Source organism: Thermoascus crustaceus, assembly GCF_041956765.1.
Source record: "Thermoascus crustaceus strain CBS 181.67 unplaced genomic scaffold VTN00scaffold_2, whole genome shotgun sequence".
Classification (NCBI taxonomy): Eukaryota; Fungi; Ascomycota; class Eurotiomycetes; order Eurotiales; family Thermoascaceae; genus Thermoascus; species Thermoascus crustaceus.
In genome coordinates, this window is record NW_027192528.1 from 1826283 (window position 1) to 1837960 (window position 11678).

The 11678-nt window shown below is 48.1% G+C and overlaps 3 protein-coding genes across 3 annotated transcripts; all 3 read left to right on the forward strand.

Annotated features, from left to right (window-relative positions):
* Window positions 1-326: 326 nt before the first annotated feature.
* On the forward strand, window positions 327-9508 carry VTN00DRAFT_4188 (uncharacterized protein; the record flags this gene model as incomplete). Its single annotated transcript, XM_069430588.1, has 10 exons — window positions 327-405; window positions 454-496; window positions 572-1572; window positions 1630-1933; window positions 1995-2335; window positions 2390-6851; window positions 6913-7303; window positions 7360-8421; window positions 8471-9428; window positions 9489-9508. The coding sequence occupies 10 exons, from the start codon at window positions 327-329 to the stop codon at window positions 9506-9508; spliced, it is 8661 nt and encodes a 2886-aa protein (XP_069289709.1).
* A 453-nt stretch (window positions 9509-9961) lies between these two features.
* Window positions 9962-10253, forward strand: VTN00DRAFT_4189 (uncharacterized protein; the record flags this gene model as incomplete). Its single annotated transcript, XM_069430589.1, has 2 exons — window positions 9962-10019; window positions 10096-10253. 2 exons carry the CDS (start codon window positions 9962-9964, stop codon window positions 10251-10253), a joined length of 216 nt encoding a protein of 71 aa, XP_069289710.1.
* A 94-nt stretch (window positions 10254-10347) lies between these two features.
* VTN00DRAFT_4190 (uncharacterized protein) lies at window positions 10348-11018 on the forward strand (the record flags this gene model as incomplete). Its single annotated transcript, XM_069430591.1, has 3 exons — window positions 10348-10728; window positions 10791-10846; window positions 10907-11018. 3 exons carry the CDS (start codon window positions 10348-10350, stop codon window positions 11016-11018), a joined length of 549 nt encoding a protein of 182 aa, XP_069289711.1.
* Window positions 11019-11678: the final 660 nt, after the last annotated feature.

Genomic DNA, 11678 nt, shown 5'->3' on the forward strand with positions numbered 1-11678 from the left:
ACGCGGACCAAAAAATCACAGGGACGGAGATCGCGACGTCAAAACTCCGACGCACCTGGCGGAGCTCGTCCACACCGGAGCCACTAAAAGACAAGGCTGAGAGCTACAAGGAATGCCCACAACCACGAAGTTCACAGCTCGTCACCATCCGCAGAGCTCTGAGATGAACTTCATTATTCTGTCTGTATAGCAGCGGAAAGGTGTCTCTTTCACCTCCGCACTGCTACAGACTATGGACCCTAGGTGCCAATGACTGATGGTTTCCAGATGCTGACTGTGCCCCAGTCCAAAACTCAGTTCGAACAGAGTCTCTTCATCAGAGAACAATGGAAGAAGTCACTCTCGATAAAGCAATAGCGCTTTTAGCTTCTGATAAGCTGAAGGAACGCACTGATGGTTTGGGAGGTATGAGGATACTTTCAGATCTGCAGACCGTCGACTAATTGCTGCTAGATCTGAAGCACATTCTCCAGAAGAATAAGCAGAGTTCAAGGCTGTAAGAGGATCCTTCACTCCCCCTTTGCCTTGCCAGAGATCGGGGAAAGTAGCTGACACGTGCCGTCTGCTTTAGTGATGCCTTGAGCGACAAAGCATGCCACAAGATATTCGAAGCCCTTTTCCGATTTGTTTCGGTCGAGAGATCCATCTACAATCGGGCGAACAAATCAAGCTCCAAAGCTCCATCTATAACCCGCTTGTCGACATGTGCGTCTGTCCTCCGAGTTGCTGTAGAGGCGTCTCTGCGCAACCTGCGAACGAAGTCGGTCCATGCTGTCGTTGATCATATCATTCAGACTATACCCGCACCTGGGGAGGGACTATGGGAGCCTCTCGGGAGCGATTACATGAAATGTCTGCGGACGCTACTGCAATACCCGCCTCATGTTGAGCATTTAGGGGAGTGTGAATGGCAGGACCTCGTGAGTTTCTGTCTCCGCAATCTTGGCCATGTTGAAAGCGGCGGAAGCCAGTTGAGCATTCGAAATAGTCATCGTGCCCCATCAGAAGGTTTTGATGTCAGCAGTAGTCGCTCAACCCCAGTGAGAATAACGCAGAGCCAGGCTGGCAGGTCGGGACAATCTGATGGCAAGAGCAACACAGGGATTGTCGAAAATGCTGCAGTCTGTCTTAAGCTGCTCACCGAGACTTCCAATGCTCCTGTTCAAAGGGCGGCTAGGAAAATATTGACTGGGCTTACAGACTTTTTGATATCATTTCCCCATGCTGGTAATGCTCACCAAGCTGCTTTTAGTACCATAAATACAGTTATTCTCAAAGTTTTGTGTGACCAATCCGATCTCATCCGAGGATTTATCCTGGATATCATACCTGTAATTCGACGGTTATGGACCACAAAGCTGAGTGCTTTGAAGGATGAAATTCTGGTCACTATTATGCTTTGCATGGATCTTTTGGCGAACACCTCTCGACGCTCGCCCTCGGAATCATTGGCGGAACTAGTTGAGGGATTGGCGGATGTTCTTCATTCAGAGTATCTAAAACGTCCTGAGAAGGAGATTCTGCAAATCGACGATATAATCTTCTATCGAAATACTTGTTCACTGCCGCTAGGTACGCAATTTTTCGGCCCTCGTCTAGGTAATTCCAAATCAGAACACAACTGTGCAGTCATTTGGGTGTTAGCGAGCCTGCTCGCAGTGTCAGATGATATAAATGCCCGATTGGCAATGCCTTCACCTGCCGACGAAGTGCCGAGTAAGAAGCAGCGTTTTCTGTCGAGGATTGAGGACGTATTTCGTGACTCTTTCTCATCCTCGGGAACGAGGAAAGCCTGCGCCTTGCAGCTTATACCCTTTCTTATCAGAAATCAAATCAGTGCTGAATCAAAATCCTCATTGCTTGAGCGGTTGACCGTCAACATACTGGATGATAATGGATCATTGGCTTCGTGGACCATAGTGGCTATTTCAAGGTTTGTGTCTTATCTCTGACAATTCTAGCGATTTCTCGAGGCTGATCGGGTGCACGAACAGCGTTGCCAGTAGTAGCGATGCGAAGTCGCCTCTGCTGAAACCGCATTGGCGACAGATTTGGGATCTCGCTTCGCGAGCTTCTGTTGCTCAAGCTACATCAAGAGCAGCTTGCAATTTAATGAGTGTCATCCTCCAGAATGAACTCTTAGACTTCTCAGAAATTACTGAGACCATTCGATCAATGTTGTCATCTGTCGATCTAAACGGCCCTTCCATGCTTTGTGACTCGTCCTTGGCCATCTGGGCGATAATCATGAAGATGCATATGCATGTTAATCCAAGTCTGGGACTAGATGCAGCGAAACAGACTTGTGGATGGCTGCGGGGGGCTTGGACTATTGGTACAGTTTACCCATGTTTGAGATCAGAAGAATATTTTCTAACGTCGTGAATAGGCACAATTACCGATAGAATTCAGGCCGCTCAAATAGCGGCGTTTGCACGTCCTTTCAATATGCTGGACTTATTACTGGCGTGCACCAATAGATGGCCTTCGCCTACCTGGGTTCAATATCGAGGTCCCACAGGTTTCATCGCGAAAAGTTGGTCCCGCTATCGGCAGAACCGATTCTTGACTGATTATCTCTTCTCTGTCGATGGAAGACCCGGTTCTAATGACCCGTGGAACGCAGAGGAGATTGTCTTGCGTGTAGAATCGTCTACTCGACAAGATCCAAACGATCTCGTCGTTGTAGAGCTGCTGCAATCAAAAACGGACGCATTCTCTCAGGCGTGGCAAGCGCTCTGTGGTGACAAGTCCCATCATGTCACTGTGGATGTCGTGCAGATAATTGCAACCCTGTGTATAGTGACTGCCATGATTGTTGAGTGTCTCCCGCAATCACATGGCTTCCGATTACAAGAGTTGCGAAAAAGTAGCCAGCGTCTGTGGAAGGAAATGTGTTCCTTCTTGTCGTTTCGGGACGTCGATTTTATCCAGGCGTGCTTGGAGGTATTATCCCCTGTGGTCTCCTCGGCGCCATCCTTGTGCGATTCTGGCGATGTCATTTCAAGAGCTCTTGACACGCTTGCACCTCCATTGATTGAGGTCCTTGAACAACAGCGGCGTGCGCAACAAATGGAATCATTGTCAGTTGACGAGGAATCAATGGATCTCGATGATCCATTTCCAGCTCACGACGACCATCTAGCGGTGCAGCAGTCCATCGTTAATCTCAATCGAGAAGCTTTGCCCTTCTTCACCGATAACTCGACTTTTCAACGTTGCATGGCCGTACAGCTCTCGATATTCCATAAAGGAAAGCCTGTTGAAGGAAATGAGGGATCCACCAATTCGACACTTATCGAATATATGACAACGCTGGACGAGGCTGATATCTTATCCGCTTACAGTATTTTGCCCAAGGCGTTCTCTGCGTGTTCTGGTATGACCCGAGCTGATGCTCTTGATGTCCTTGAATACTTCGGCGAGAAATGTTTGCAGTCATATCATCTCGAGCGATGCGAAAGTTCTTTGTGTCTTTGCGTCTATATGATGGCCAGTTTCGTTGATCTATGGACAACAGGAGAAGGCGACGATCTCTATGATTCTGCTTCAGATTTATACTCATGGTTCGTCGATGTGTTGCTGGCAAGAAGAAAAGCTTCCCCCAGAGTACTTATAGCTCTCGCCGAGCTTATGGAGGCTGTCCTCAGCTCAAATCCGATGTATTCAAGGACCGAGTCAAGTCCATCACCACGCACCAGCTTTTTCAACATTCTTCAGGATGGTGATGTCTCGGTGAAATTCAGCGTGGCGAAGTTGGTACCCAAGATATTCGGCCGCTTCATACTTAAAGACCATGATGCTATATTCGATGATGTTCTCGATAGCCTGCCCCGGGATCCAGATTGGAGCGAAGGAATTGCTCTCCGATTGTATGTACTGGCTCAATTAGCCTCCCGGTGGCACACTTTGCTCCGCAGAAGTATCTATCACATGTTTGAGACTCCGGGTCAAGTGCCACAGTCAGTTCGATACGCGGAGAAATGTCTGCAAGACGTCTCCAATGCCCTTGGCCTAAACGACGCCAAGGAGATATTCCGGCTCTTCTCTTCTCAGATACTATACACGTGGACCGAAACGCAATCTATTTCCTCGATGCCATTCAGCATTTTTGGATACTCCAGTCTGAAAGATATGCTGACCGATGTACGAGACGAAGTTGTCGGCCAAATTATGATGCGCGCAGACGACCACGAAGCAGAAGAACTCTCTGCATGCCTCAACACTCCGTTCATCGATTTGCTAAGTGACTCATTCTACAAGGCTGAGGCGTATAGTATCGCTCGCGATATTAGCATTCCGCCTTCTCAAGACAGTCAGCCTAAAGGGGCGGAAAATCGAATGAAAAAGCAGCTGGGAGCTGATCGATTTTTACGTCTGGCCGAGGACTATTTCCCTCAGATTGTTGCAGCACTCTTCAAGTCCCTTGACCAGGAAGAGCAGATCGAGAGAGCTTTTCTGAAACGTCCCAACTTCCGCTCTGCTCTCGAAATTCTGAAGCACATTACTGCTAAAAGTGCTTCAACCGTCATCCTTCCAGCTAACCAGCAGCCGTCGTTCAGAGCACGCTACCTCCTGGATGAAATTGAATTTCTTTGCAGACGAACGGGCTATGAATTAGAGACGATCTGGACTCCTGCGTTAGTATCGTTCGTTTGTCGGACGCTCCTAGAGTGCATTCACCATGCCCTTGGGTCGCTCCATGCCTGCTCTGTATTGCGGAAAATCAGAATTCTAGTGTGTGTGGCAGGCCCCGTCATGCTCCAAGATTATCCACTTGAACAGCTTCTGCATGCACTTCGCCCATTTCTTACAGATGTCCATTGCTCTGAAGACGCACTTGGTATCTTTTGGTATCTGCTTGAAGCAGGAAACCCTTATCTGCTAGAGAATCCGGGCTTCACTGCAGGAATCGCAGTCTCAACGCTCACATCTCTGAGAAGCTTTCTAACCTCATCACCTGAAAATGCTACGCAAGAAAGTCAGTTCCGAGTGGCAGTATCAAAAGCTCAGAAGTTTCTCGACTGGTTTGCAGTGTTTCTGGATAACTATAAATCTCCGAACATGGGCGAGGAAACCGAGGAATCTTTCCGACGTATGACCAAGTCCTCGCAAAGAATGTGCACAGCGGGAAATGCAACAAAGGGAACTTATGAAAGCGAACTTCTCCTTGAATTACTGCAAGATAGAAGCTCCGGTCGGAACCTTTTAAGCAAGCCAATTTCAGACCTTGTTCTTTCCCTTCTTTGTTCTGGCTTTCAGAAGCCACCAGATTTTCGCAATGACATTCTTGGTGAAGATGAAGCTGCTGCTGCCAACGCAGTGGCTGTGTGGCAAACTATTCAAGATGGTAGCCCTGAAGCTGAATATCGATTATGGGCCGCTAGAGTTATTGGACGAGCCTATGCTGCGACTGGCAAAATCAGCGAGGTACTACTCAGAGAGCAAGATCCTGCTCTGTTCAAGAATCATGAGGTCGTACAGCGTTCGAGTCCTTACTCTGCGTCCAAGGTTGCTATCCTCCAAGTGCTCTGTGATATGCTGCTTAGCAGCAATCGTCTGGAGGTGGGTCTCATCGAACGAACATTGCAGCTTATTATAAGCAAACTGGTCGGATACCCCGAACTTGAACAGTGCGGGCAGGCCATACCTCCCTCTCTGATGAAGGCACTTATATGGAACCCGTACCATTGTCCTAACGTATCTCTCTCACCTTCGGAAGCCAGTGGGTTTGAAAGTTCAGTAATCTGGGATCCCAAACTTTCTGCATCTCACTGGGCTCGAAATATTACGGTCTCCCTGTCGATTGCAGCCAAAGACGACCCTGTCATCGGACCCTTGAGTAAGATTCTATATGCAATCCCCGGCCTTGCTGTGCGGCTATTACCATACGTCCTCCACGACGTCCTGCTGTCAGAAATTGAAGGAGACGCAACATCTCGTCAGAAAGTTTCGGACGTTTTTCGGCAGGCTTTGCGCGACGTTAACGAAGAGACTATTCCCCATGCACGATTAATTATTAATTCCATTTTGTATCTGCGGAACCAGCCAAGGCCGCACGAGTCGACAATAGTCCAGCGCGAAGAATGGCTTGATATTGACTATGGGGAAGCAGCTGCAGCGGCCAGTAGATGTCGGATGTATAAGACATCACTGCTCCTTGTCGAGATCCAGGCTTCGCGGGCGGTCAGCGTATCTCGACGGTCATCAATTGCTAAATACATACCTCCTTCCGGTTTACTCCATGACATATTCAGGAATATTGATGACCCAGATTTCTTCTACGGGATTCAACAAGAACCTTCGCTGGATTCCGTAATGGAAAAACTTAATTATGAGAGTGCGGGGATCAAGAATCTTCTCTTCCAAAGTGCCCAGTACGATAGCGACATACAAACGGCAGGAGACGTCAACGCATATGGAATCATCAAGGCGCTCAACGCAACCAATCTCCAGGGAATTGCCAGCTCTATGTTTTCTGCCCCTAGCAACTCAAAGGGGGCAACTGCTCCTCTTGAAAGTATGCTTGAAACCGCTATGAGTCTGCAGCAATGGGATATTCCCGTTCCTTCCTTGGCACCCTCTGCACCAGGGGTTCTTTTCAGAGCATTTCAGAGCTTAAATATGTCAAGTAACGGAACGCAGGTTTTGGAATCCCTTGACGAATGCTTTACCACGATTTTAGATCAGCTCGTCGAGGCTAACCAACCTGCGACATCGTTGCGAGCTTCAATGAGAGCTCTTGGAATATTGACCGAAATCGATGAGGCTTTGTATTCCACGTCGTCTGAACAAATTGAAGAGGAGTGGAAAAAGATTAGGTCAAGAGACGTCTGGCTTAAAAACGAAAGGTATGTCCATTGTGATGTCCCATTGTCAAGAGTCTCATTACAGATCTTAACGAGTATCTAGCTTCCACGATGTTGCTCAGATACTATACTGTCATGAGGCGCTTTTCTCATCAATAAACCGCAAAGATCATTTGAAGTCAGCTATCAAGCTGAACTCTCGTAACGCGCAGCTATTGGAAGTGAAAGTTATCCGGGAGTCTCTCAAGATTAGTAGGGATCATGAGGTTCCCCAGGCGTCACTGAAATCAGCTATTTCCTTCTCGAAGCTCGCACAGCCTTGTGCTTCTCTTGGAATCAATATCGGTGGGGCAGCGAAATTCGATTTGGCCAACGTTCTGTGGGATCAAGGGGAAATGACAACGTCAATCAGGATGCTTCAACAGCTAAATGAACAGAACGACCTGCACAAGCAAGCTATCCCTGTAAGCCGTGCTGAGGTTCTTGCCAGCCTGGTAAGTTACCGGATCTTTAAAGAATCTCTTTTGGCTCCAAGTCTAACTCCTGGAAGGGTCATCATGTTGCGGAGGCGCGCTTGGAGAAACCTGAGGCCATAATACAAGAATACCTGGTCCCAGCAGTAAAGGAGCTCAAGGGTAATTCGGAAGGGGAAGAGGCTGGACGCGTTTTCCACGGATTTGCGATGTTTTGTGACCAGCAGCTACAGAACCCTGATGGATTAGAGGACTTTCGACGTATTGAACAACTCCGTGACCGCAAGGAGAAGGAAGTCATTGCCCTTGAGAAGATGATGAAAACAGCTGAAGGAAAGGAGAGAGACACTCTCAAGATGCACAGAACGAAAGCTAAACAGTGGTTCGATCTTGATGATCGTGAATACCAAAGGCTAAGGCGGAGTCGAGACGCATTTCTACAGCAATGTTTGGAAAACTATCTTCTCTGTCTTAAAGCCTGCGACACATACAATAATGCCGCTCTTCGCTTCTGTGCTCTATGGCTGGACAAGTCGGACAGCGAGATCGCGAATAATGCCGTGTCCAGGTACATTTCTCAAGTGCCGAGTCGAAAATTCGCTACGTTGATGAACCAATTATCCTCGCGCTTACTCGACGTCCCTGATGAATTCCAGACTCAACTTTTTGCACTTATATTCCGCATATGCGTTGAGCATCCATATCACGGAATGTACCAAATATTTTCTAGCAGCAAGTCCAAAGGTGGCAAAGACAAAGCATCTTCGGCGCGTCACCAGGCAGCAAACAAGTTGGCGGAGAAACTGAAGAACGACAGGCATGCAGGGCCAACTTGGGTTGCTATCCACAATACGAACATCAGTTACGTGAAATTCGCTGCTGATAGGTTGGGCGAGAAAGTGAAGAGCGGTGCAAAGGTGCCACTGAAGAAATTGGCTACTGGCGTGCGCTTGGAGCAGGAAGCGACGAACCAAAAGTTACCACCACCCACAATGAAAATTGAGCTTCGCGTCGATTGCAATTACAGCAATGTTCCTAAGATTGTCCGCTTTCATCCCGAGTTTACCGTCGCTTCAGGAGTCAGTGCGCCTAAAATCGTGACCGCCGTCGCCACGGACGGTTTACGCTATAAACAACTGGTAAGGCGCATTTAGCTTCTCGTAGAACTACTAGGCTAACACATCCCAGTTCAAGGGTGGAAACGACGACCTCAGGCAAGACGCCATAATGGAGCAAGTCTTTGAGCAAGTCAGCAATCTTTTGAAAGACCATCGAGCCACACAGCAGCGCAATCTAGGGATCCGGACGTATAAAGTCCTTCCCTTAACCTCTAATGCAGGAATAATTGAATTCGTTCCGAATACTATCCCATTACATGATTACCTGATGCCCGCGCATCAGAGGTACTTCCCCAAGGATATGAAGCCCAATGCCTGCCGAAAACATATCAGTGACGTGCAGACGAGGTCGTTTGAACAGCGAGTAAGGACTTACCGCCAGGTGACGGATCACTTCCATCCTGTCATGAGGTACTTCTTTATGGAAAAATTCAACAACCCCGACGATTGGTTTGGCAAACGACTTGCATACACCCGAAGCACCGCTGCGATTTCGATACTGGGCCATGTGCTCGGTCTCGGAGATAGGCATGGCCACAATATCCTTCTTGATGAGAAGACTGGAGAAGTGGTTCATATAGATCTTGGTGTGGCCTTTGAACAAGGCCGAGTGTTGCCTGTTCCGGAAGTGGTGCCATTCCGTTTAACCCGTGATCTTGTGGACGGAATGGGTATCACAAAAACAGAGGGAGTCTTCCGACGCTGCTGCGAATTTACCCTTGAAGCACTGCGACAGGAGTCCTACAGCATCATGACGATCCTCGACGTTCTTCGATACGACCCCTTGTACAGCTGGACTGTGTCGCCTCTGCGAATGAGAAAGATGCAAGAAACGCAAGAGGCTGGCGGTGGGCCCCCGGTCCTTCCTAACCCTGATGGAAAGAGTGCTGCCAATGAACCCAGTGAGGCCGACAGAGCGTTGACAGTCGTTGCGAAGAAATTGAGCAAGACGTTGAGTGTTGCAGCGACAGTAAACGAACTCATCCAGCAAGCGACGGATGAGAGGAATCTTGCTGTTCTCTATTGCGGTATGTTTCTAACCCCCGTCCTGTTTCTTAAACGATAGTGGGGACTAATGCATTTATCAGGATGGGCTGCTTACGCATAAATACTAGAATTTCCTTGCTACGGGACTGTAATTGACTTTCGCGATATTTAACAGACCACTTGAGTTGAACATATGGTGTTATTTTTCTTTGGGGCGTCGTTTCGTGATAAGGATTGGGGCTTGGAAGGATATATCACGTACTGCAGTAAACTAGCGATGTCTTCGATATCTTCGGAATTAGGAACACGTAGTTATTCATCTAAGTACTGGGACATGGCCACTGCCAGCATACTGGATAGGCATTCTCAGCAAGCCCGTGGACCAGTGGCGTGCCATGTTAGATCGTGAGCGTATGTAGTGTTGGTTGCTAAGCTTACTTGCAGATAGCATGTGAGCCTCGAACGACGTCACGGGACGCTGGGGGCCTCATAGTGTGCACGAAACCACCATCTCTCTTTCTCTTGTTCTATTCTATTTCTGAGATCACGGCCTACCCAAAGCATATATATGAAAATGGCCTCGGCTCCCAAGACTCTGATCCTCATGGCCGACTACGGCCATGATCCCACCGGTAAGTTGGGACGGGCGGGAACCACCCATTTTGATAAGAGCCGTACGCTGAAGCTATGATCCGTTCTTGATTCTAGAAACTGCTGTAGCGTTTACCATATTCAAAAAGGCTGGATTTGATGTCCAATTCGCGACAGAGACAGGGAAGCCACCGAGATGTGATGATCGCATGCTGTACGGAGTGACAGGGAAAATACTGGTAGACATCCCTATTGCCTATCCCTGCCGGATCTAAAGAAAAAAAATCAAACTAACCCAGACGTCTAATGCTTTTTCTTTATTCCTTCTAATAGGGAGCTAACAAAAACGTCGTCGAGCAATACCACAACATGACCAAAGACCCCGCTGCAGAGAAGCCGCTCTCATGGTCCGATCCGAACTTCTCCCTACTCCCATTCGACCTCCTTTATTTCCCCGGGGGCCATGAAAAGTCTATGCAGCAGATCATCGACTCAGGGTCTCTGCACAGGCACATCGCAGAGTATTTCCCGCAGACTCGGAAGCCAAGCAGAAAGGCCGTGGTGGCGATATGTCACGGTGTCCAGACCATCTCCGCAGCCTGTCTGCCCGATGGGAAGAGCGTCCTCCATGATGTGACGAGCACCGCTCTGCCGGGTGCAATGGAGTCGTCCATCTACTGGTTGACCAGGCCGTTTCTGGGGGATTACTATAAGACGTATGGTAAGGGGACTGATAATGTGCAGACGATTGTAAGTCTTGGGCAAGATATCTCCTTATCAATGTGTTCTAAGTCCGCTACCTCACTTCGTAGGTCAAGAAAAGGTTAAATGATCCGAAACAATATGTCAATAGACTTGGACCGGGCCCGTGTGTCTCCTTCTCAGATCCAGACAGCATGTCTTCTGCGAGAAGCTAATTATATCCCAGATTTATCCACGAAGATGAGAAATACAACTATATCAGCGGCAGATTTCCTCCAGATACTGCGCTGTTGGCGGAGAGGGCTGTTGAGTTGGTGAAGGAGGTTTGCCAGTCGTGATTCTGTACACTTGCTAGGAACGGTGTGTCTGTGGGATGTAATAACGTTGCCACTCTTTGCAAAGCGATATATCCTTGAACCTATAGCTCTGCTACTTAATATTCCTCGCATGGTCTGATGAATATATGAGGGCACAGTTCTGTGGAACCAGTGTCCCACTGTTTTTATATATATAGCGGATGAAGTTGGGACTACGAACATCACTAGCCTCCTTAATGGTATAGAAACAATATAAATTGTCATTTGAGACCTCGAAGGTTTCAATTCATCATCTAAAATAGCTGGATATACAAGGGTAGTGTGCGGCATATTGGAGTTCCCAGGTAAGATGGGGTGCAGCTGGGAAATTATGCGGAGCGCCAAAGACGAAATACTTACGCTATGTTTAAGACAGAAGATCCTCAATGGACAGCTGGGTTCGGAGATTTTATTGCTTATTTTACATATGGACTAATCTGAAACCTAGGTGCTATTCTAGGACTGCGAGTGGGATAGGTTCTAGACTTCTGGGCGGCGCGGGCCGCATTTCGCGTTCGTTGTTCTCTGGTATCTTGGCTTCAACCTATTTGACCCTTGCCACTAAGGGCACAACACCACCTATGGTCCTTTCTGCCTCTTTAACAGCTTGTATTCATTTTGCCTCTTACTCGAGAAGCTTCT